At 46.9% G+C, this 22,440-nt stretch overlaps 2 protein-coding genes across 5 annotated transcripts; one reads left to right on the forward strand and one right to left on the reverse strand.

Moving 5' to 3' along the window:
• Nucleotides 1–116: 116 nt before the first annotated feature.
• polr1b (RNA polymerase I subunit B) lies at nucleotides 117–8,629 on the forward strand. 2 transcript variants are annotated; one of them, XM_089000441.1, is made up of 15 exons: nucleotides 117–310; nucleotides 700–867; nucleotides 988–1,134; nucleotides 1,929–2,061; nucleotides 2,551–2,687; nucleotides 3,018–3,241; nucleotides 3,322–3,493; nucleotides 4,163–4,334; nucleotides 4,873–5,288; nucleotides 5,436–5,606; nucleotides 5,676–5,832; nucleotides 5,913–6,109; nucleotides 6,226–6,476; nucleotides 7,053–7,560; nucleotides 7,989–8,629. In XM_089000441.1, the coding sequence occupies exons 1-15, from the start codon at nucleotides 134–136 to the stop codon at nucleotides 8,361–8,363; spliced, it is 3,405 nt and encodes a 1,134-aa protein (XP_088856567.1). In that variant the 5' UTR covers nucleotides 117–133; the 3' UTR covers nucleotides 8,364–8,629. The 2 variants fall into 2 exon arrangements, with proteins under 2 accessions (XP_088856567.1, XP_088856566.1); XM_089000440.1 differs by having other exon boundaries at nucleotides 4,873–5,606.
• Nucleotides 8,630–9,230: 601 nt separating this feature from the next.
• kdm4aa (lysine (K)-specific demethylase 4A, genome duplicate a) lies at nucleotides 9,231–22,204 on the reverse strand. 3 transcript variants are annotated; one of them, XM_089000444.1, is made up of 22 exons: nucleotides 22,084–22,204; nucleotides 20,053–20,232; nucleotides 19,823–19,917; nucleotides 18,556–18,670; nucleotides 18,284–18,477; nucleotides 18,018–18,067; nucleotides 17,550–17,653; nucleotides 17,316–17,453; nucleotides 17,066–17,250; nucleotides 16,876–16,991; nucleotides 15,717–16,108; nucleotides 14,896–14,986; nucleotides 14,650–14,831; nucleotides 14,048–14,252; nucleotides 13,897–13,973; nucleotides 12,774–12,829; nucleotides 12,522–12,630; nucleotides 11,419–11,607; nucleotides 11,013–11,183; nucleotides 10,818–10,937; nucleotides 10,649–10,741; nucleotides 9,231–9,913 (listed from the first exon to the last, which is right to left on the reverse strand). In XM_089000444.1, exons 2-22 carry the CDS (start codon nucleotides 20,203–20,205, stop codon nucleotides 9,773–9,775), a joined length of 2,976 nt encoding a protein of 991 aa, XP_088856570.1. In that variant the 5' UTR covers nucleotides 20,206–20,232; nucleotides 22,084–22,204; the 3' UTR covers nucleotides 9,231–9,772. The 3 variants fall into 3 exon arrangements, with proteins under 3 accessions (XP_088856570.1, XP_088856569.1, XP_088856568.1); XM_089000443.1 differs by having other exon boundaries at nucleotides 11,016–11,183; nucleotides 19,823–19,998; XM_089000442.1 differs by having other exon boundaries at nucleotides 19,823–19,998.
• Nucleotides 22,205–22,440: the final 236 nt, after the last annotated feature.

Consider the following 22,440-nt stretch of genomic DNA (forward strand, 5'->3'; position numbering starts at 1 on the left):
TACAATTATCAACCCATGTCATACAGTACCAATATTGATATGACGAAGCGTATCAAAAATACGTATTGGCATTTAGTTTTGGGCTTCCGTAGTCGGCACTTCCGGGGTGAGCTGGCACGTGTGGTAAACAAGCATGGACGACTCGGACGCGTGGGACGATGTGGCTAAAAGTCCGAGTTTGAAGAACCTCACGGATGGAAGCTTCGGCGCGCTCAAGCAGAGCCAATGTGGCGCTGTGCAAGACTTGGTCAGAGCGCACATCGACTCCTTCGACCATGCCATCGGCGAAGGCCTCAGTCAAGTCGTGCAGGTTTGGACTTTTACTCTGATAAACGCAGTCGTTATTTATCCCATTTCGACTTAACCTTTAAATGCGTGCTTAAAGTAAGTTTTACACGTCAATTTTGCAAAGGAGGTTTTCGCAAAACGGGCAGCGTGTTGACCGGGGTGTTTGTGATTGCGATTTCAAAACTACGTTGAGAATTGATTAATCGCTCGGATTTATTGTTGAGGTTCAAAGTCGTAAATCGGGTGTCAAGACCGACCCGGTCTGTGATTCAACGATCGCTTTTAATCCACTTTCAAACCAGCATTCGACTTTGAATGGCCGTTTGAGTTACCGAACACGAATAATGCGTGTCGGCGCGCGTGGAAACTACGTCCGACCTAACGAAGCGACTCGGGGCGGGGGTTCATCAGGCCATCCCACCGATGGAGTTCATGCTGAACGGCGAGCGCATCGGCCTGGCCTTCGTGGAGGCCGTCGTGCACCCGCCAGCCGTGTCCAAGGCCAGCGTGTGTCGCGAGATGAGGGTCTTCCCGGCAGAGTGTCGCGGCAGGCGATGCACCTACAGGGGCAAGATAGTGGTGAGTGACGTGGGCGCCGCCGGATAAGGTCACCGCATTGATCCTTGGGGGTCCCAATGTATTCTTTTTTGTTTGTTTGTTTGTTTGTTTTTTTTTACCCGCCACTATGAATGCATCCAGGCGGACGTGAGCTGGTCGGTGGACGGCGTTCCCAAAGGGATCATCAAGCAGGTGCTGGGGCAAATTCCCATCATGGTCAAGTCCAAGTTGTGTAACCTGCACGGGATGACGCCGCGGCAGCTGGTGGAACACAATGAAGAGGCCGAGGTGGGCTTTCAAACCTTGCTCAGCGTTTCAAATTCACTCAGAGGTGTCCGCTCCAGTGCCAGGGTTTTTGTCATTGTCGCTCCAATTCCAGGACCCGTAGAATATTGACTTTTAGGACCGTCTTAGAAACCTTAGACTCTCTTCTTTCGTCAGAAAAAAATAGTTAATTCCTAAATTATGTGGGTCTGGAGTTATCTGAGCTTGAAATGGGGGCAGATGGACAAAATACAATACATATTGGTTGACATAGCGCTTTAACAACAGCGGAAGCTGTCACAAAGCGCCAACATTGGAAAAGGGGAAATGCTGCCCCCTCGCGGAAAGGAAAAACCTTTACCAGAGGTCTGGCCAGCGCTGTATCGGCACCCAAGCACGAGAACCCAAAACCCGACCAAATTGGGGAATGGCGCTCTGTGCCATATTTTCAATTCCCCAATCAATTTGTGAATGAGTTCCAGTTTGAGGGCTTTCAAACATGGCTCGGGGCGTTGCGCTTTGAAAGAAAGAATCGTCTTTCAAACGGAGACTTCCACACAAGGGTTAGCCTTTGAAATGGCTTCAATTTCTAGCTTAGTTAGCGCTGCTCCAGTTAGCGTGAGGCCTTGAAATGTCTGCAGGTTTCGAACCAAAGTCTGGCTTTCCAAGCCGATGTTGGAGGCTTTGAACACGTAAGTTGTCAGCGTCTCGATTGGATTGGATTGGCCTTCATTAGTCTCGCAGTGGAGACATTTCCATTGCGTTGGGCTCTGAAAGTAAGTCAGTCAGGTTTGGAATCCTTCCGTGGCGATATCCAGGAAATGGGCGGCTACTTCCTGGTGAACGGCATCGAGAAAGTCATCCGCATGCTCATCATGCCTCGGAGGAACTACCCCATCGCCCTCTCCCGACCCAAGTGGAAAAGCCGAGGCCAGGGTTACACGCAGTACGGTAAACACCGCGCTCGCTTTGCTTCAAATTGCCAGCCTTCAAAACGGACACTCCGTTGCTTGTTGCTTGTTGATTTTCCTTTTTTTTTTCCTTTTCTTTTTGCAGTTTTTTTATTTTTTGTTTGGAATGTTTTTTTTTTTCTTTTTTGTTGCTCATGTTTTTTTTTTTTGCAGTTTTTTGGGGGTGTTTTTTTCTTAGTTTTTTTTATTGCTTGTATGTTTTTTTCCTTTTTCTTTTATTTATTTTGTTCTTTTTGCAGTACTTTTTTTCTTTTCAGTTTTTTTTTTGTTTGGAATGTATTGTTTGTTTTTTTGTGTATTTTGTTTTTTGTGGCTCGTATGTTTTTTTGTGCTTTTTTTCTTTTTGCGGTATTTTTAATTTTTTTTTTTAATTCTTTTTTTGGAATTGTTTTTTTTTTTTTTTTCTTTTTTGTTGATCGGACGTATGTTGTTGTTGTTTTGTTTTTTCCCCCGCTGTCTCTTTTGTTAGGTTTGTCCATGCGCTGCATGAAAGGGGAGCACACGGCGGTCAACATGAACTTTCACTACCTGGACAACGGAACCGTCATGGTCAACTTCATCTACCAGAAAGAACTCTACTTCCTGCCGCTGGGTTTCGCGCTGAAGGTACGCCATCCCCAAAAATGAGTTTGACGCGTCTAGCATCCGCTTGAGTTTTGTTGGGGGGAAAGGAATTAGCAATTTGGCCAGTGAGAGCAGTCCGGTTCTGCTGCATAAACACGGTAGCGGTTGGAAGATATTTTTGTGTGCGTTTCAAACTCGGGTTTGGAGTCGCTGTTTGTGTTTGAAAGGACAAATGTTTGAGGAAATGTCTGAAAAATTTCCATCTGAAGAATCGGGCGGGGCTTGACGCGGAGTCAAACTCGGGACTTTGCTGATTTTTGCTCCCGGATCAGGTGAACCGTGAAAAACACGGGACTGTCTCGTGCTTTGCAGGCTCTGGTGGACCTGAGCGACGCGGAGATTTTCTCTGAGATGATCAAAGGCGTGGAAGAGAATTCGCTGTACCGCAGCTGCGCCTGCGCGATGCTGCGCTTGGTGTCGGAGCAGGGCTGCACGTCGCGTTCCAAAGTCTTGGACTACTTGGGCCGGCGCTTCCGCGTCAAACTCAACCTGCCCGAGTGGTACAGCGATCGGGAGTGCGCCGACATCTTGCTGGAGTACGAGGCGCCGCCGCGACCCCCGACCCCGCCGTCGCCGCCCCTTCCCCCTAACGCTTTTGGCGCCTCCCCGCACGCAGCGAGTGCATCTGCATCCACCTGCAAACGGGCCTGGAGAAGTTCCGCTTGCTGTGCCTGATGTGCCGCAAGCTGTTCAGCTTCGCCAAGCAGGAGAGCCTGGAGGAGAACCCGGACAGCATCGCCTGCCAGGAGGTCCTCACGCCGGGGCAGCTCTACCTCATGTTCCTCAAGGTGCCTGCCTGTCAGTCATTAGCGATGACGCAACTAACTTTTAATTAGCGTCAGACAACCAACGTACAACATATTCTCACTTCTTTTAATCATCAATATTTCTCCTATTTCGGTTCAGTAATTATCGAAATCATTATGACTGCACAATATCTAGATCAAAAAAGTCCTTATTAATGGATTCTTAATGATTGACTGTTTTTTGCACAATTAGGTTCCAAAATGAAATAAAAAAAGTAGCTTATTGATGAAAATATTTGACAGTATTTATCTGTCTATCTATTTATTATTATTATATTATTAATGATTCTTTTTTCATGCATTGGTTTCATGACTTATTTTTATTGATTTACCATTTGAAAAAGAGATTGGGTAATTCATTCTAAATAAAACTCATGACGTTTCTAAACGTTTAACATATTTTTGAATGAAAAGTCAGTCAAAAAGGATGACCTCAATTGTCACCTGACATTTCTTTAGAAACATTTTTTTTACCGATGCTTATCTTGTGAATTGACGATGCTGTCAATCGAGTACACATACGCAAGCGCAGTTTTTGAACAATTCTTTATTTGTTTTTAATACATAGAAAATGTGTGACGTTGAGGAAAAAATAAAAAATCAATCAATCAAATCAGGGGAATCAATAAAATGAGGTGTGCGGTCCCGCAGGAGAAAATGTGGGCGTGGCTGACGTCAATCAAGGCGGCGATGGCCAAGCGATCCAATCGGCTGAAGGCGCCCTGGACGGCGGAAAACATCATCAAGATGTTCAACCTGGGAAGCGAACTCACCAAAGCCTTCGAGTACCTGCTCGCCACCGGCAACCTCAGCTCCAGAACCGGTCAGACGCGCCTGAGCCCGAGCTGGGAGGGGGCGGGGCTAAAGCAAGCTATCGGGACGAGGGGGCGGGGCTAAACAAAGTCAAGCTTTGAAGACAGGGGGCGGGACTAAATGGAGCTTTGAAGACAGGGGGCGGGGCTAAATGAAGTTTTGAAGACAGGGGGCGGGGCTAAATGAAGTTTTGAAGACAGGGGGCGGGGCTAAATGAAGTTTTGAAGACAGGGGGCGGGGCTAAATGAAGCTTTGGGCTTTCGTAGTCAACGGGGCTTAGCGTTTCAAACTGAGGTGAAGCTTCAAATGAATTTTTGTTCGGAGGCGTCAAATTAATCATCATAATTTCACTTTTAAGCGCCTTTCAAAACGCTCAGGGTCACTTTACGGCCACAGGATGAGTTATTGTGCGGGTGAGCGGCGGCGGCGGCCACGCTCGACCCGGAGGAAGTAACTCAAATAGATAGAAAGACTAACAATGGGTGTGATTTGTAAGCACACTTTACGGTGTGAAAATGGAGGTGTTGAGTTGTGCCTTCCCGCGCCAGGTCTGGGCATGCTCCAAAGCACGGGCCTGTGCGTGGTGGCCGACAAGCTGAACTTCATCCGCTACCTGTCGCACTTCCGCTGCGTCCACCGCGGCGCCGCCTTCGCCAAGATGCGCACCACGTCGGTGCGCAAGCTGCTGCCCGAGTCGTGGGGCTTCCTGTGCCCGGTGCACACGCCCGACGGCGAACCCTGCGGCCTCATGAACCACATGACGGCCAGCTGCCGGGTGGTGACGGCGTCCGCGCCCGCCGCCGCGCTGCCCTCCCTGCTGTGTTCGCTGGGCGTGACGCCCGCCGACGCCGTCCCCGCCGGCCGCTACGCCGACTGCTACCCGGTCCTGCTGGACGGCGCCCTGACGGGTTGGGTGGAGGCCCGCCAGGCCGCCGCCCTGGCGGACTCGCTGCGCGTGTTCAAGGTGGGCCCAATCGGCAAAAGTTTCCCGGAGACCTTTGAGGGGGAAATGGATTTGTTCCTTCCTTCCTTCCTTCCTTCCTTCCTTCCTTCCTTCCTTCCTTCCTTCCTTCTTTCCTTCGTTCCTTCCTTCGTTCCTTCCTTCGTTCAGGTCCTCCGGGAGAAGAAGCTCCCTCCCTGGACCGAGATCGTCCTGATACCCAAGACGGGCAAAGCCAGCTTGTACCCGGGCCTGTTCCTGTTCACCGCGCCGTGCCGCCTGGTCCGCCCCGTTCGCAACCTGGCGCTGGGCAAGCGGGAACTCATTGGAACTATGGAGCAGGTAAGGCGGCGGCGGACGGACGGACGGCGAGGCCCGAGCGCCCTTGACGCTGCTTTCCGCGCCGCTCAGCTTTACGTCAACGTCGCCGTGACGGAGGCCGAGGCGGAGGCCGGCGTCAGCAGCCACGTGGAACTCTTCCCGCACAGCATGCTAAGCGTGGTGGCGAGCTTCATCCCCTACTCGGACCACAACCAGAGTCCCAGGAACATGTACCAGTGCCAGATGGGTGAGTGGCGAAACGGGAGCGTCCGCGTAGCGGGCGCCGCCGGCCGAGCCCTTTTGGTTAGCTTGCGCCGGCGTCTCCAGGTAAGCAGACCATGGGCTTCCCCCTGCACGCCTTCCGCGAGCGCTCGGACAACAAACTGTACCGGCTGCAGACGCCGCAGAGTCCGTTGGTGCGCCCGTCCATGTACGATCGCTACCAGCTGGACAACTACCCCAGCGGCACCAACGCCGTGGTGGCCGTCATCTCCTACAGCGGCTACGACATGGAGGACGCCATGGTCAGTGGCCCTCGAAAAAAGCGCATTCGGCCGTTGTTGTCGGAGGCCTAAATAAAATATAGCCACGAGTTCGACGCTATCAAAATCGCGCTAAAATCTCCCCCCCCGATGGCCAGATTGTGAACAAGTCGTCATGGGAACGCGGCTTCGCTCACGGTTGCATCTACAAGACGGAAATGGTGGACCTGGCGACGCGGGCGCGGGGCCAGGAAGGCGCGGTGTTCGGGATCAAGCCGGGAGATCCCAAGGTGAACCGGCAATTGGACGCCGACGGACTTCCGCCGGTGGGCGCCACGTTACGCTACGGCGACCCCTTTTACGGCTACGTCGACATGAACACCGGTCAGGCCTTCGTCACCTTCTACAAGTGAGTTTGCGCCCGCTTTCTCTTCCAAAAGGTCAAAACGCCAACTCGCGTCATAAAATTGCGATTTTTTTTTTTTCCACGAACTTAGCAGGTGAAGTCCACGAGTAAAAAATAAATTCACTCCAAACCTCATCGAGTCATAGCTCCAGTTAAAGGTCTCGGTGAGGGCTTTCTCGTTTTCTTGTCATTTTGTCAAATAGCTACTCGTGTGCCGAGAAAACGTCCGAAACGCTTCATTTTGTCAACCGCGCAAAAAAAAAATCTTTTTGCTTCAAACCACATCAAGTTACAGCTCTAATTAAAGGTCTTAATGGGGGCTTTGTTGTTGTGTTGTCATTGTGTTAAATATCCACTCGTGTGCCGAGAAAACGTCCAAAAGGCTTCACGCGACTCACCTGCAAAAAAAATCCATTGGCTCCAAACCACGTCATGTCATAGCTCAAATGAAAGGTGCGAGTGAGGACTTTGCGATCGTTTTTGTTAAATCTCCACTCTGGTACCGAGCAAAGGTCCAAAATTGCCGGCGACGGCCTTTTGCAGCTCACGTGTTGCCGCGTCTCTCGCTCCCGCCCGCAGGAGCCACGAAAGCTGCGTGGTGGACAACATCAAGGTGTGCGGCAACGACGCGGGCACGGGCCTCTTCAAGCGGGTGTGCATCACCGTGCGGGTGCCTCGCAACCCCACCGTCGGCGACAAGTTCGCCAGCCGCCACGGCCAGAAGGGCATCCTGAGCCGCCTGTGGCCGGCCGAGGACATGCCCTTCAGCGAGAGCGGCCTCAGCCCCGACATCCTCTTCAACCCGCACGGCTTCCCCTCGCGCATGACCATCGGCATGCTGATCGAGAGCATGGCGGGCAAGTCGGCGGCCGCGCACGGGCTGAGCCACGACGCCACGCCCTTCGTCTTCTCCGAGGACAACGTGGCGCTCGACTACTTTGGCCAGACGCTGCGCGCCGCCGGCTACAACTATTACGGCACCGAGCGCCTCTACAGCGGCACCAGCGGCCTCGAGCTGGAGGCCGACATCTTTATCGGCGTGGTTTACTACCAGAGGCTCAGGCACATGGTGTCCGACAAGTTCCAGGTAAAAGAATGGAGTGAGTGACGCTTTTTACGATTTGTTTGCCAAAATGGCCAAATTAACCGCATATTGACCAAACGTGGGACGACATCCGTGAGGCGGAGTTCGTCTCGGAGGATTAAGAATACATGCCTGTCAGCCTTATTTTTGTAATGTATCTATATCCATGATATTCACAGTTATTGTATTTATTGATTATATTTGTATGTATTATGATGGATGTCTTTGCTTTTCAACTGATTTCAGAGCGTTTTATGGTTTCTGTCGTTGAGGCGACGACATTCGAGGCGTTTTTTTTTTTTTTTTTATTCCCGTTTATCGCGTTAACGCAACTTTTTGCCGACTTTCTTTACTTAAAGGAAGAAAAGAGCAGAATTTTGAAGCGATCGTGTTTTTTTCTTCAATGTGCCACCGTCTTGTCCTTCCGGCAGGTGCGTACGACGGGGTCGCGCGACAAAGTGACCAACCAGCCGGTGGGCGGCAGGAACGTCCAAGGCGGCATCCGTTTTGGCGAGATGGAGCGCGACGCCTTGCTGGCGCACGGCTCGTCTTTCTTGCTGCACGACCGCCTCTTCAACTGCTCCGACCGCTCGGTGGCGCAAGTGTGCGTGGACTGCGGCAGTTTGCTGTCGCCGCTGCTGGAGAAGCCGCCGCCGGCGTGGTCGTCCACGCGCCACCGGCGCACCGTCTGCTCGCTGTGCGGCAAAAGCGACTCGGTGGAATCCGTGTCGGTGCCTTACGTCTTTCGCTATTTTGTGGCCGAGTTGGCCGCCATGAACATTAAAGTCAAGCTGGACGTCAAGTGAATGACGGACGGCCAAAACGCTGATTGACCATACAATTATACTGTCTAGGTAGCTAACTGGCTGGCTATCCATTTGCTATCTATTAGCTAGCTAAGTAGCTGGCTATCTGTGAGCGATATGGCTATTTCGCTACTTTGCTGACCGTCTGGCTGGCTTTCTATTAGCTATCTCGCTACATACCTGGCTGGCTCTCCATTTGCTATCTATTAGCTATCTGGTTATGTGGCTGGCTATGTATTAGCTATATGGCTATCTAGAATTGCGCTCTGGGGATAAAAAGACAGTGGTCCGAATGCTATCTATATCTTGATATATATTTTTTTGTTTTTACTGAAACAATTACAAAATCGTTGAATATCTGGAAGTGTATTTTGACATTATACACACAAACATTTCTTTAAAAAAACAACTCTCCAAAACTACACAAGCTGCTGAGCTAAAAGTTCAAAGCGCTTTTAACTTGAATTACAAAATTGATGGGAAGACATTTAAAAAAGTCCAATCTTTTTTCTTTTTGTTATAAAACATTGTTTGTGGTAGAAAAAATAGCATTTGTGACACATTTGGATGAAGAAAAAAGGCAGAAATACATGTTAGCCTACGTTAGCTAAGATTAGCAAAATTTAGCTAAGATTAGCTAAACTTATTTCATTGCCTCGCAGTCAGCGAAGCTGTTTTTTTATTAATAGCATATACATATTTTAATCTAATATACACATTTTTATAAAAATGTTTCCGTGACAATGTTAGCGAGCGGCAAAGCTTTTAAGTCATGATTGCTTTATAGATTTTGGGTGTTTTAAAAACCAAAGAGGTGTTGAAAAGCACCAAAGACTGTACAAGTTTCAAAAACAAATACACAAAAAAAAAAGTTTAAATTAAATCACATCAATTTAGCAGACAAATGTTGGGACGTTAAACAAAACAAAAGTACTAATGTGTGTGTTTCACCCGAAATGCTTTTGGGATTAGCAGAGTGTGTATGTCATCACGTGAAATAATAATGCAAACAAATACAAACGGAGCTGATGACAAGGTGAATTAAAATGCATATATATATATATATATATTAAATATGTGCACAAAATGCTATTTGTGGTCAAAGTCAAGGCGGCTTTGTGAGGTCAGCAAATGAAGCGCACCTTTTCTTTTTCTGGAGACCATCTCTTCGAGAGGGTGCGCTGCATTTGTTTCTCCAGACATCCCAAAGTTGATTTCCGCTCCGCATTTTGTGCATTTCGTGTCTGGGATTTGTTCCCAATTCACAAAACAAACATGAGGCCAATGAAATGATGCTTTGCCGCCCTTTTTCTCCTTACTCGCGGAGAGGGAGTACAAATAGTGCTCTTAGTTGTCTTTGGAAGACGAGAAAAACCAGTTCCAAAAGAAAAGGTGGTCCCGGCGAGCTCCTACTCCATGATGGCTCTGTAGATGACGGGTTCGATGTAGTCGCCGCGGTAACGCGAGTTGATGACACGCTGCCTCTTGGATTCCCGGATGATTTCCTTCCCCTCAAAGATGCCGTCGAAGCGCATATCCGACGCTTTGGACTGAGCACAAACATGGCGGCCATGTTACAGACTCGACGGCGGGAACGACAACAACGGCATCGTATATTCGTGTTTTCGCAATTAGTTTTTTTCTAAACCATCGTAGTCGTCTTTTTTTTCTTGGAGGGCCTAAAAAAACCGGCGTTAAAGTCAAGGCACGCGGGCCAAATTTGGGCCGCCGCGTTATTTTATTCGGCCATTGAAAGCAAATCAAAATGGTGAAATTACATGCTCATCAATAGAGTTAGCTATCGATTGAGCAAGCTAACATGTTAGCTAGCTCTCTTTCTATTCAGATAGCTGGCTGATCGCTTACGTCACAAGTGTCAAAGTTAAGGCACGCGGGCCAAATCTGGCCCGTCACTTCATTATATTCAGCCCTTGAAAGCAAATCAAACTTGTGAAATTCCATGCTACTCTATCGAGCTCGCAAGCTAACTTGTTAGCTATATGTCTTTCTATTCAGCTGGCTGGCTAATCCCTTACGTCACGTGTGTTTAAATAAAGGCTTGCGGGCCAAATGTGGCCCGTCGCATCATTTTATTCGGCCGGCGAAAGCAAATCAAACCGGTGAAATTCCAGGATGCTAGCTCAAGTCCAAAGCAACATTTTAAATTGTGTCCTATAAAGCACAATAATGGTCATTAAGCGTCGTATATTGGCCGCGGTTTGGCGGGCGGAGCGCTCTTTGTCGCCAAGCGACGGGATCCGCTTTGTAGACGGGCGACCGCTCACCAGCCGGGACTTGACCCTCTTGGGCAGCTCCTCGTCCAGCGAGTAGACGTCGTCTCGCTTGGCCGTCAGCTGCGAGCCGTCTTCAAACTCCACCTGAGGGCACCCGCAACCGTCTCGTGACACACAGATAATTGGGAAGGGTGGACGAGGGTGCGTTGGATTTGCCTACCAGGTACATCTGAACCACGCGGGACGCTACAAACTTAGCGCCGTACACCAAGCCGTCCGGCCAGCGCACCTGCACCGCTTCGCCCTGGGGGGGCGGACCCAGCTGGGCGCAGTCGCGGTTCTGGAGGAGGTCACATGACATGCGAGCTTTGACATTTTTGGCCAAAAGCGAGCGGCGCGGAAAGGGAAGACCCACCACGATGTCCTCGGGGAAGAGGTTGTCGCTGAAGGAGCCGTCGTCAAAGTTGACCTGGTAGAAGGTTTCCTTGGACAGCTGCACCACGTCGCATTGGTAGTAGCGGCCGTTCTTGTGCTTGCAGATCACCTTCTGGCCCGCCGTCAGCTCCTGCATGGCCGCTTTGTTGCGCTGACCGCAAAAAAACACGGACGTTCAGCCACAAGCCCAAAAATCCAACGCAAATTCATGAAAAAAAAAGATTCAAAGAGAGCTTCCGGCACAATTTTAGTTGAATGACGAAGGTTTTCGGATGAGGACCTTGAAAGCAGTCCTTTTCATGGATGGCTCAAAGGAGTGAGTATATAATTCCCAATGAGATAACGGCAGGTTCCAAGCGGCTGGACTCCCGACCGGCCGTCCTGACCTGGATGTGCGAGGGTCCCTTGTGTCGGCAGCAAGTGACGTGCACGACGAAGGGCCAGCGGTCGGGCCGCATGAGGACGCCGGCGGCCTGCGCGCACGTCGGGTGGTAGGCGGTGGGGCAGCGGCCGTGCGAACACTGCACGCAGCAGCCCGACGCCTTCTTCATGCGCTTCTTGCAGTAGTAACATTTCTGCAAAGACAATTCTGCTCATTTGGTTCATTCGTGGATCTTCCTAGTCATCTATTTATTTATTTAGATCGATCGATCGATCGATCGCTATTTGTTTCTTCACTTGACTACTTGTTCATGGGCTGATCAAGTTTTTTTATTCATTCATTAAATTATTAAACCATGACATTAACTACGTGACATGAATTGGCGTTTTTGTGTTTGTTAAAGTGTCTGAGAGGACAGTCATTTCATGTGTGCCGTATGTCACGCGTAGTAGCGCGTATTTGACAAGAAAGCTGACTTTGGCATTATTAAATTATCAAAGGAATGAGTCATTACATTACTACAACATACAATTATTACATTCATCAATTAGTCAAATATAAAATTGTTAAAGTAATAAATTATTACACTACACAATTATTAGATTATTTATTAATATAATAAATTATTAATTTGTAAATGTATGAATTCTATTGTACATTTACTTATTTATTAATTATATATTGATGTATCTTTTTATACATCTATTTATTTGTTTATTTAGTTACCTAATTGTTTATCCAACAACTTATTATTCATTAAATGATTAAACCATTAAATCTATTAATTTATAAATGTGTTAAATATTTAAATTAATTCTTAAATTAGTCAAGTATAAAATTGTTAAATTAACAAATTATTACATCATCAAATTCTTACTGACTTTATTAATTTATTGATGTATTGCTATATTAATGAATTAATTTGTTAATGTATGAATTAAATTGTATATTTATTTATTGGTGGGCAGGGCGAAATAGACGATTGCCATTTGAATAGATTTCCAAAGTTCCATTTGTAAGCTTCCCGTTGGCAGTCTTCACGGCCACCCGCCCCCCAGAAGGCCCCCAGAAGGCCCCCAGAAGGCCCCCCCGCCACGTGGAGCTCACCAGTTTAAATCTCTGCAGAGGGATGGCGCTCAGATCCACGGGACTTCTCTCGGTGATGTTGACGAAGCGAGCCTCCAGCACGGCCACCGCGCACAGGACGTGCACCCACCTGCCGCCGCCGCAAACAAAGAAAGAAAGAAAGAAAGAAAGAAAGAAAAAAACACCCCCGCGGCCCCCTTTAGTCCACGCGGGGGGGGGGCGACACGCTGCCAGACAAAAGCAGGAAGAGAAAAAGCAAATAAGGCCTTGTACTTGTTGTTGTTGGCTTTGTGAAGCGCGCCGCCGCGCAGGCAGCACAGGCAGCAGCTCTGAAATGCACAAGAAAAAAGGAATTGGGCAAAGTTCATCAATAACATAACATTATGAGCAAATCAAAAGCTGTTGCTGTTGTCAGACGTGGGCAGGAAAAACAAAAACAACAATAATATGATCTCTTTTTGTAAAATTATGATTTTGAAAGAAATATTTTAGTAACGATATCTTGACAAAAAAAACCATAGCGGCGACATAAATCTTTGTGGTCATGATAATGAAGAAACTTTCTTCTGATATAAACAAAGAAAAATACTCGTCTTTTAATCTTTAAAATCAACAAATTGATTTTAGAATTTGTTTGTCATTTTCCTTTTTTTTATTCCGAAAAACATCCAATTTTTACTCTGTCAAAATAATATTTTGAATGATTGCTTTTGAAAAGTTGCATTTCTTACATCGTAGGAATTAAAATCGAATTACACAAACTGTTGAAAAATAAATAAATATGAAACTTCAATTGAAGATATTTTTTTAAAAATCTGTCCGTGTGAAAAATGGACTATTTTCATCTAAAATAAATACATTAAATTCAATATGCGACTAATTCCATCTGACACATTTTATTTGCCCTTTTTTCCCCGAGTAACAAAATTTTATGACACCAAAAACATCTATTTTTGTTCATATCAAATTATCAAAATATCCAATTATTCAACAATTAAATTATTAAATATGTGCCATTATAAAATAATCGAATTATTTAATGATTACAATTATCAAATTATTCAACTATTCAACCATTAAATTACAAAATGTTTAACTTATTAAATGCGCGTAATTATAAAATAATTGAATTATTATATAATAAAATTATCAAATTATTGACTTATTAACATGTCAAATTATTATCTTAGTAAAGTCTAACATTTTTTTAAATTAATAAATGATGACATTTTGAAACATTTAACATATTAAATGAATGATTAATTTATTGACGTATTCATGAAATGATTTTTGGGGCAAAATGTGATGAGAGCCGTCAAAACATCTTGCCATCTTCATTTCTTTTTATTGGCAAAATATTCAGACTCTTGTACGGCGTGCGGGCGGACGCGCTCACCTCCGTCATGGCGTTGGCTTTGCAGCGGGCGCACTTCCACTCCTTGCTCACAGTGGCGGGATTCACGCCGTAACAACCTGGAAGGGGACAAAAAAAAAAGGCCAAAGGTCAATCCGACGCCCTCCAGACGGTCACGACGACGACAACCGACTGGCGTGGACGCGGACGCTGCAGTGCGAGCAGCTGAGCAGAAGGCTGGTGCCGTCGTCCTCCAGGCGCGACGCGGCCGGCGCCCGCTGGCGCTCCGAGTCTTCCTCGGCGGTGGTGGCGAAGCACGCCTCCGGGATCAGCGGCTTGCTGCGCACGTGCCCGCCGGCGGCCATGACGGGCGCGTTGGACCCGCCGGCGCCCTCCGTCTGGAAAACGGATGACCTTACAACTCTAGCTAGCGAACAGATAGCTAATAGCTATAATATACAACATATAGCTAGATAGCTAATAGATAGCTAGCTAATATGTTTCCTGACTCAAATAGCTAGCTAGCTAGCTATATAAAGAATGAGCCTTCATAGCGAGCCGCTTACAATAGTGTCTATTTTTAGCATTTGTAATTATTTTTGCGAGTAAATTAATTCAAGCAACAACAAAAAAACCATTTGTGAGCCGAAAAGAGCCAAAATAAATACACATGAAATGGAATTGTTCCTACTGAGAAAGGAATTTAAAAAAAAAACAGTTTATGATTTAGATGCAGAAGATGACGAGCAAAATTTTAAGTTGGTTGGTTGGTTGGTTGGTTGGTTGGTTGGCTACCTGCCGGTAGGTGGTGAAGAGCGAACAGACGGAGCAGTAGGGCGGCTTGGAACCCAACCTCCGGTTGTACTCGCGCTCCTTCTTCAGGTTGGGGGGGCGACTCTGCCACAGGTGGGCCAGAGCCTTGGCCCAGATTTCCCCTTCCAGTCCTCCTTCCTCCACGGACGAGGCCTCCTCCGGACCTGCTGACAGCGACGCTGGCAAACACCGCGCGGACACACAAAAACCTTTGCGGGTGTGGCGCACCTTCAACGGCGTCCTTGATGAGCGGGTGATGTCCGGGTAGCTGGCCCAGTACGTTGTGCCGCGTGGCGCTTCGAGCCTCTTCTGCCCTCTGCTGCTCACAAACAAGATGCTCATTTGACATGCCCAGTTCATGCTAACATTTTAGAATCAGAATCATCATCATAATTTTCCTTTCAAAACTCTGGAGGTCACTGGAAGGTAGCCAGTTAGATAGCCAGCTAGATAGCTAAATAGCCAGCTAGATAGCTAGCTGGCTACCCAGCTAGAGAACGAGCCATATAGCCAGATAGCCAGCTAGATAGCTCACAACACCAGCCAGCCAACAGATAGCTAATAGATAGCCAGCTGACCAGCCAGCTAGATAGCTAACAGATAGCTAATGTGACTGTGAAGTGGCCTTAAGAGTTTTGAAAGGCGCTTAGAAATGAAATGTATTATTATTATTAATAGACAGCCAGCTAGCTAATATATAGCTAGCAGCCAGCTGGATAGATAGCTAACAGATAGCTCGCCAGACAGATAGCCAACAGATAGCCAGCCAACTAGCTAACTAATAGATATCCAATAGATAGCCAGCTAGCCGGATAGATAACTACAGTAAAGTCTCGTTATATCGATAGTCCCGGTTATATCGATATTTTTTCGGACTCCCTTGAATATCGATATAACGAGACTTTACTGTAATAGATAGCCCGATAGCCAGAAAGCTAATAGATAGCCAAGCCAACTAGCCATCTAGCTGGAAAGATAGCTAATAGATAGCTAGCCAGCCATATGAAAGTGACGTTTGGGCCTGACGGCTGTCGTCGTCGCGGACTAACTTTGTTGACGTCTTTGCGGCCTCTGGCGCCGTCGCGGTCGCTTTGCTCTTTGGCGGCGGCGGCGGCGGCGTCTTCCTCGGCGTAATCTCCTTTGGCGTAACTGTGCACGTGCAGGACATCGGCGGGGCTCAGCGTCCGCCGGAAGGCTTTGCGCGCCGACGCGCCCGCGTCCGAGACGGCCACCTCCGCCGAGGTGGGCGACACCACTTGGGTGCTGTGTGCAGGCGCAGGCGCAGGAACGTGGTTTGCGGCAGGCTCGGGTTCAACGTCTTCCTCCTTCTCCGTTTTCCTTGGTGAACTTTCTTTTTCTTTTTCTTCTTCTTCTTCTTTGTTCTCTTTGACAATTTCTTCTTCTTTCTTCTGCAGCTCACACTCCAATTTGATTGTCTCATCTGAGAAAAGTAAGAAACAACATTCAACAACACGCAAATGTTTTCTTTGACTTTTCTCCAAGGACGCATTTCCTGTAAATGCTAGTTTGTTAAAAATGGAATTCAACATACGTATCTATATCCAGGTAACATCCCACTTACGACCGGCTCGACCTACGACCACCCGTACTTATGACCACGACCTCCAGACGACCTCCTATTTTGGAAAATTTTAATTCTACGCCTGGCACCGCAACACGTAGGACAATTTTGGCCAGCCAGCCAGCATGTCACACTCGCACAGCAATCGACCACGTGATGGCACCAGAGGGAGGGGGGGACTTTGCCAGTCATTTAGCCTCCAAGTCTCTATTCAACATTTTGAAAGGATTTCGACTTACGACTATTTGGACTTACGACCATTTGGTCGGAACGGAACTCGGTCATAAGTTGGATGTTACCTGTATATATATTTTTAGTTAAATTATAAACATCTTACTGAAATTACAAAAATACTTTTTTTTTATTTACAATTTAGGTTGAATTTTTTTTAATGTCCAAAAATGTGAAATTGAAAGTATTTTTAAGAATGTGTCATTTAATATTCCTGTAAGTGCTAGTTTATTAAAATGTAATTGAATATATATATATATATATATATATATATATATATATATATATATATATATATATATATATATATATATATATATATTCAATAAATTGATGTTTGGGATAGGCGACTAATTGAAAAATGATTGACAGTCAAAGCCCAAATGATTGATTACCGTGCGCGTCGGCCTCCATCTTGGCCTTCTTAGGCTCCGCCTCCTCCCGACCCAACTGGCCTTTGGCATCCTCGGCGGCACGGAGCGGTCGCTTTGCGGCCGTCCGAGCCTCGGGGCTGAGACCAGAAGACGTCCGTCAACAGGCGAGCGGACGCCCGCCCGTCCGCCCGTCCGCGGCGTGCTAGCTTACCTCGCCGATGGGGGGTCACGCTCGCCGGCGTTTCCCTTCCGGAAGACGGCGGCCTCGGGCGTGGGCTTGGCGTGGTCAATGGGGGCGTCGTCCTTTCCCGCCTTCCAAAGCTCGTAGCGATCCGGTTGGAACTTGCCAACGAAGACGTCCATGGAGATTTTCACCGCGTCCTGGCGGCACGAGCACTGCGGCGGACAAGTCGGGGCGGGTCGGGAGATGGGCCAATCGGAAGGGCTCGTCGGCGGCGTACCAGCGCGGCGCGTTTGCCGTAGTCGATCCAGCGCCGCATGGCAAAGTTGGTGGACTCGGCGCAGTTGAAACCGTGGTTGAATCCGGCGTGGTAGCTGAACGGGAAGGTGAGGATAAACTGGCCCGCTTCCTGCGTCACCTGCGGCCGGCGCCAAGACGCATCAGGGAAGGCCTCTTGGGCCACGCCCACCGCACCCTTCGCGCGCCGCTTCAAAACCCAAAGCCACGGCGTCACCTTCTCAAAGGGAATTCCGTATTTCTTCAGGATGGGCGGCGAGATGAAGGTCATCTTGTGGCGCAAGAAGGCCGAGCAGCTTTGAGCGTTGCCGGGAAAGAAACCTACGTGCAAACAGATACGATGCAATCAACAAACAAATTAAGTTGGAAAAACAAACAGACAAATAAAGGGATGAGTAGATAGACTGATAGCTAGATAGACAGACTGACTGATAAATGGCTAGCTGGATAGCTAGCTAGTTAGTAGATAGATGGCTAGCAAGCTAGATAGCAGGTAGCTGATAGCTAGATAGACAAACGGAGAGACTGATAGATGGCTAGCTAGCTAGTTAGTCGAAAGATAGATGCTAGCTAGCTAGATCGATGGGTAGCTAGCTTGATAGCTAGATAGAGAGATAGAAAGCTAGCTAGACATCAGAGGAACACCTCCCGCTTGAAGGAAAATAGAGAGACGTAAGGGAGTTACCCTTGGCAAGGCGCTCCAATCTCCTGCCATGTTCCGGCGGGACGGCGTACCTTGGTCAAAACAAAACGGACACAACAAAGCGAGCCGTCATGGGACAAATAACATTGCTTCAGATGTTGTCAAAGTGCTATATACTGTAAATCAATTGTGTATTGGATTGTATGGCGTGAAAGGCCATTTTTTGGTGCGTCTATATATCGCTTGAAGTAAAAATGAAATGACGTGGTCTATCTATCCGGGAAACAGAGCAGACTGAGGATCGGTACCAGGATTTGGGCTCCCCGAAGTGCAAGTAGTTGATGCTGTAGAGGTCCATGTCCTCCGTGTGCCACGCAAAGGCCGCCTTCCACATGCCAAAGTAAAGAGAAGGCGCGTTGACGCCTTTGATCTTCACGCCGCTCTCCTTTTCCACCGTGTCCAAGATGGTGTCCAGGCGGCTCATGTTCCACTCGTCGACGTCCTGCGAGGCAACACGTCGCTCAGCCGGAGCGCCAAAGCGGGTCCGCTCGGCGCCCCGGAAAACTCTCCCGTACTCAACCGGGTCGTAGAGACTCCCGCTGACGTCGGCGCCGTAAAGGGGCGGATTCAAGGTCAGATTCTTCCAGAATTTACGCTCCAGCTCGTCAAAGTCCACGTAGCGCGGATGGCAGAACCTGAGGGGGGGGTTTCCAGGGGAGGGGGGGGGGGCCAACGGACATCCACCATCATCTAAGTGACCACTTACATCATCATCATCATCATCATCATCATCATCATCATCATCATGACAAGTCATCGTCCATTTCTGTCTGTGGCTCCATTTCGGACTTTTCTTATTTTTATTTACAAAAATCACCATTTTAGAACATGGTTTTTTTTTTAATAAATAAAAAGCGCCATTTTAGAAAATGTTCCTTTTTAAAATCACCATTTTAAAATGTTTAAACATTTAGGAAATCACTATCGAAGACATTAAAAAAATGAAAATCACCATTTTAGAAAATGTAACAATGTTTGAAAATCACCATTTTATGCAATTAAAAAAAGATTATCGCCGTTTTACAAAATGTTTTTTAATCACAATTGTAATTTATTTTTTGACATTTTAGGAAATTGCTATCGAAGAAAATTTAAAAAAATAGAAAAATCACAATTTTAGAAAATGTCAAGAATTTTGAAAATCACCATTTTATAAAATAAAATAAAAAATCGCCAATTTAGAAAATGTTCCTTTTTTAATCACCATTTTAATTTTTTTTTAAACATTTAGAAAATCGCTATCGAAGACATTGTACTAAAAAATTGAAAATCACCATTTTAGAAAATGTAAACATTTTTGAAAATCACCATTATGAAATTTAAAAAAAAATATCGCCATTATAGAAAATGTTAAAAAAATTGAAAATCGCCATTTGATGAAATTCAAAAAAATTGAAAATCGCCATTTTGATTGTTGCAAAATTGTATTTTTAATCACCATTTTACAAAACAATGATAAAATTACTAATACATTTTATTTATAAGCACATCCATGTTTAAATTATTAGAAAATCACAATTTTAAAACATTTTTAGAAATGTAGAAAATGGCCATTTTAGAAAAAAAAATCCAATTTGAAATCCTTGAAAAAAATTGAGGTGCGAAGTCAGTCAATGACTCATCGACCAATTTGCTGTTTGTAATTGAGCCTCTAGATGGCAGCACTTGGCACACACACACACACACACACACACACACACACACACTAACAGCGCTTCATTCTACATGCGGGCCAGACGTTATTGATTTAGGGCTGCGATTGATTGATTGATTGCACTTGAGCTTACTTGTCCAAGTTGGCGGTCTTGCGGAAGTCCTGCACGGTCATGGGCTTCTTCTGGATGTTGTACTGCGTGAAGAGTCCCGACTGACCCGTCACCACCTGCTGGATGGGAGCGGGAATGACCAGCTGCTCCATGTCGTCGTACGTCTTCCGAGGCTTCCATCCTTTAGGCGCGATCACCTGCGCCGGGAAAGGCGTCAGCGGCGCGTCGGAGCGGCCACGGGTCAAACGTACCTTGGCCATCCCGGCCCGGTGCGCTCCCTGAGACTCCATGTAGGCCACGTAGCGGCGGAAGTCTCGGAAGTCTTCCATCGATGGCGTGAACGTCATGATCCTACAAGGGGCCGCGCCCGCAAGCGCATCCCGGGCGGATGAGTCCCCGCTCATCGCGGGACGTCTTCTTTCGGCTCACGCCTGGAAAATCAGAATCAGAATCATCTTTATTGCCAAGTATGTAGAACACACAAGGAATTTGTTTCCGGTAGAACACGCTGCACTAGTATCGTCGTCAAAAAAACTGCTAAGTGGCACTATACACTTCCATTTTGGCTACTGTTGAAGAGTTCAAAGAGTTAATGGCTTGGGGGAAGAAGCTGTTTAAAATATACCATGTGCAATTTTGTTTTCCCCAAAAAAAAAAACATTCCTGGGGAATAGCTGACGTCCCCGAACCCTGCCCTACTTAGACTTGCGAGCAACTTAAAAGTGGCCACAAAATTCTCAGTCAAATCTACTTTGAAAGGACAACCGACGCCATTTTTTGGTTTCCGCACTGACAACAGAAAAACGTTTGATCGCATCTAAAATCGCCAAAACACGCAGGCTGATATTTTGAGTCAAATGCAAAACACCAAGAAAAATGACTTCAAGTGTCCAAAAACGACTTCAAAATGAAACCGGAAGTGGCCACTTTCAGAAGGTCCCGCCCCCTTGTTCGTGATGTCACGCCAAGACGTCTTGCCTTGCTGGAGAGTCAAAACAATGGCTTCAGATTGGGAGAAGATGCTTTCTTGTTACTCATCCAGTTATGAATAGGATTCAAATAGTTCTGAAGAGGAAAGCATACATGTTTGCCATCGATTCAAGAAGTCTTTCCGGATCAATTCGAGCCGTCATTGAAGTCCTAATGTAGCGTCCCAGAAGATGCACAAGATGGCGCACAAGCTCCGTTGGAAATGGGCTGATTTTTCCACTGGGAATTTGTGTCAACTACTATCAAACAGTAGTCTTGGTGCAACACACAAGGATTCACCATCACGTTATTGATGTGTTTTCCTTCTAATTTGACCAACAACACGGTGTTTTCAGACCAAACAAAGTACCCAAAATGCATTGTGTGTCACTTTCTCGGTCAGGGGCGTTCCCTCCCTCCGTGACGTCACGTCAGGAATCGTCACCAACTGGAAAACAAGACTTCCTGAATATTCAGCGCGAGTCTTAAAAGGTAAAATATAGCTATATGTGGTGGAATTTTTGTAAAATACGCTCAGTACAAGTCATTTGAAGTGATTTAACAAATTACCGACACAACTTGTCCGGAGATGTCGCTTGTCCTTTAAGAGAGGTTTAATTTGACACGTTATGATGTTGCTATGTAAGAAAAGAAACAAATAGCAATGGCATTTGTCAAGTGGGAGACTGCTAAACCGACTTGAGTGTTCTGAGTGTAACCTGAAAACGCCGTATGTGCGTATGGTGAGCGCTGTGGACAAACGCGATCGTGTCTTAAAAGTTGCACCGATTCAGTAAAAAACAAAAACAAAAACAAAAACAAACACGAAATCGGAGTGGCCGTAAAACGACACATGACCAAACCGTCCAATCGCAAACGAGCCCGACTCTTTGAGTCGGCCAATTAAACTCAAGCCTTATTTCCGATTGGCTGGCGGGTGTGTCAGTCAACGACGGTGGCCCAGTGAGAGCAAAGCTCCTCGGAAAAATATTTAGCTAGCTAAACATGCTAACGGATAAGGACAGCCTGCTTTGCGATCTCAAGACAAAATCAAACCGGAAGTCAAAAGAGTCCGAGACTTGCGTGAAGCAATACAAAGTGTGCGATAAAAACTCGTCCTTGTGCGAGAAGCGGAAGTGTAAAAGGGAAAGAATCGGGCGTGCGCATTGTAAAAGTGACAGCTGCCCTCGATTAGCACGTTAGCCCAAGTAGCAACAGCTTGTTGCTTGCCGCTTCTCTCCGCTGAAAACACTTACTTTTGCTCACACTTTGGCGTGCGCAAACATCGTGAAGACACGTCCAAAACGACTTACGTGAGAAGCAACGGGGACGCGACGCGAGTTAACGCAGTCGAAAGATAGACGCGAAGTCTTGCTTGAAAAGACGCTCCTCCATGACGGCGCTGACGCATGCTCAGTTGCCCACTGTGGGTTTGTTGACATGACAAGGGGGAGGGGCTCGGGACCTTGACAACCAGCCGGAAGGCGCCGCTTTTAAGTACGTTTTTGTTGTATGCGCACGAAACTCATTAGCGCGACAAAATTATCTGTGTAATATCGACATATATCATTCATTCTTCAGCACTTGCTGTACCCTCTTCGAGGATCAAGGCGTCCTTTTCAACAGTGGATCAAGGATGGCACGGTGGAATGTGCACATCTACAAATACC

This window comes from Hippocampus bargibanti, linkage group LG07, assembly GCF_051943395.1.
Source record: "Hippocampus bargibanti isolate YZ-2025 linkage group LG07, ASM5194339v1, whole genome shotgun sequence".
Taxonomy (NCBI): Eukaryota; Metazoa; Chordata; class Actinopteri; order Syngnathiformes; family Syngnathidae; genus Hippocampus; species Hippocampus bargibanti.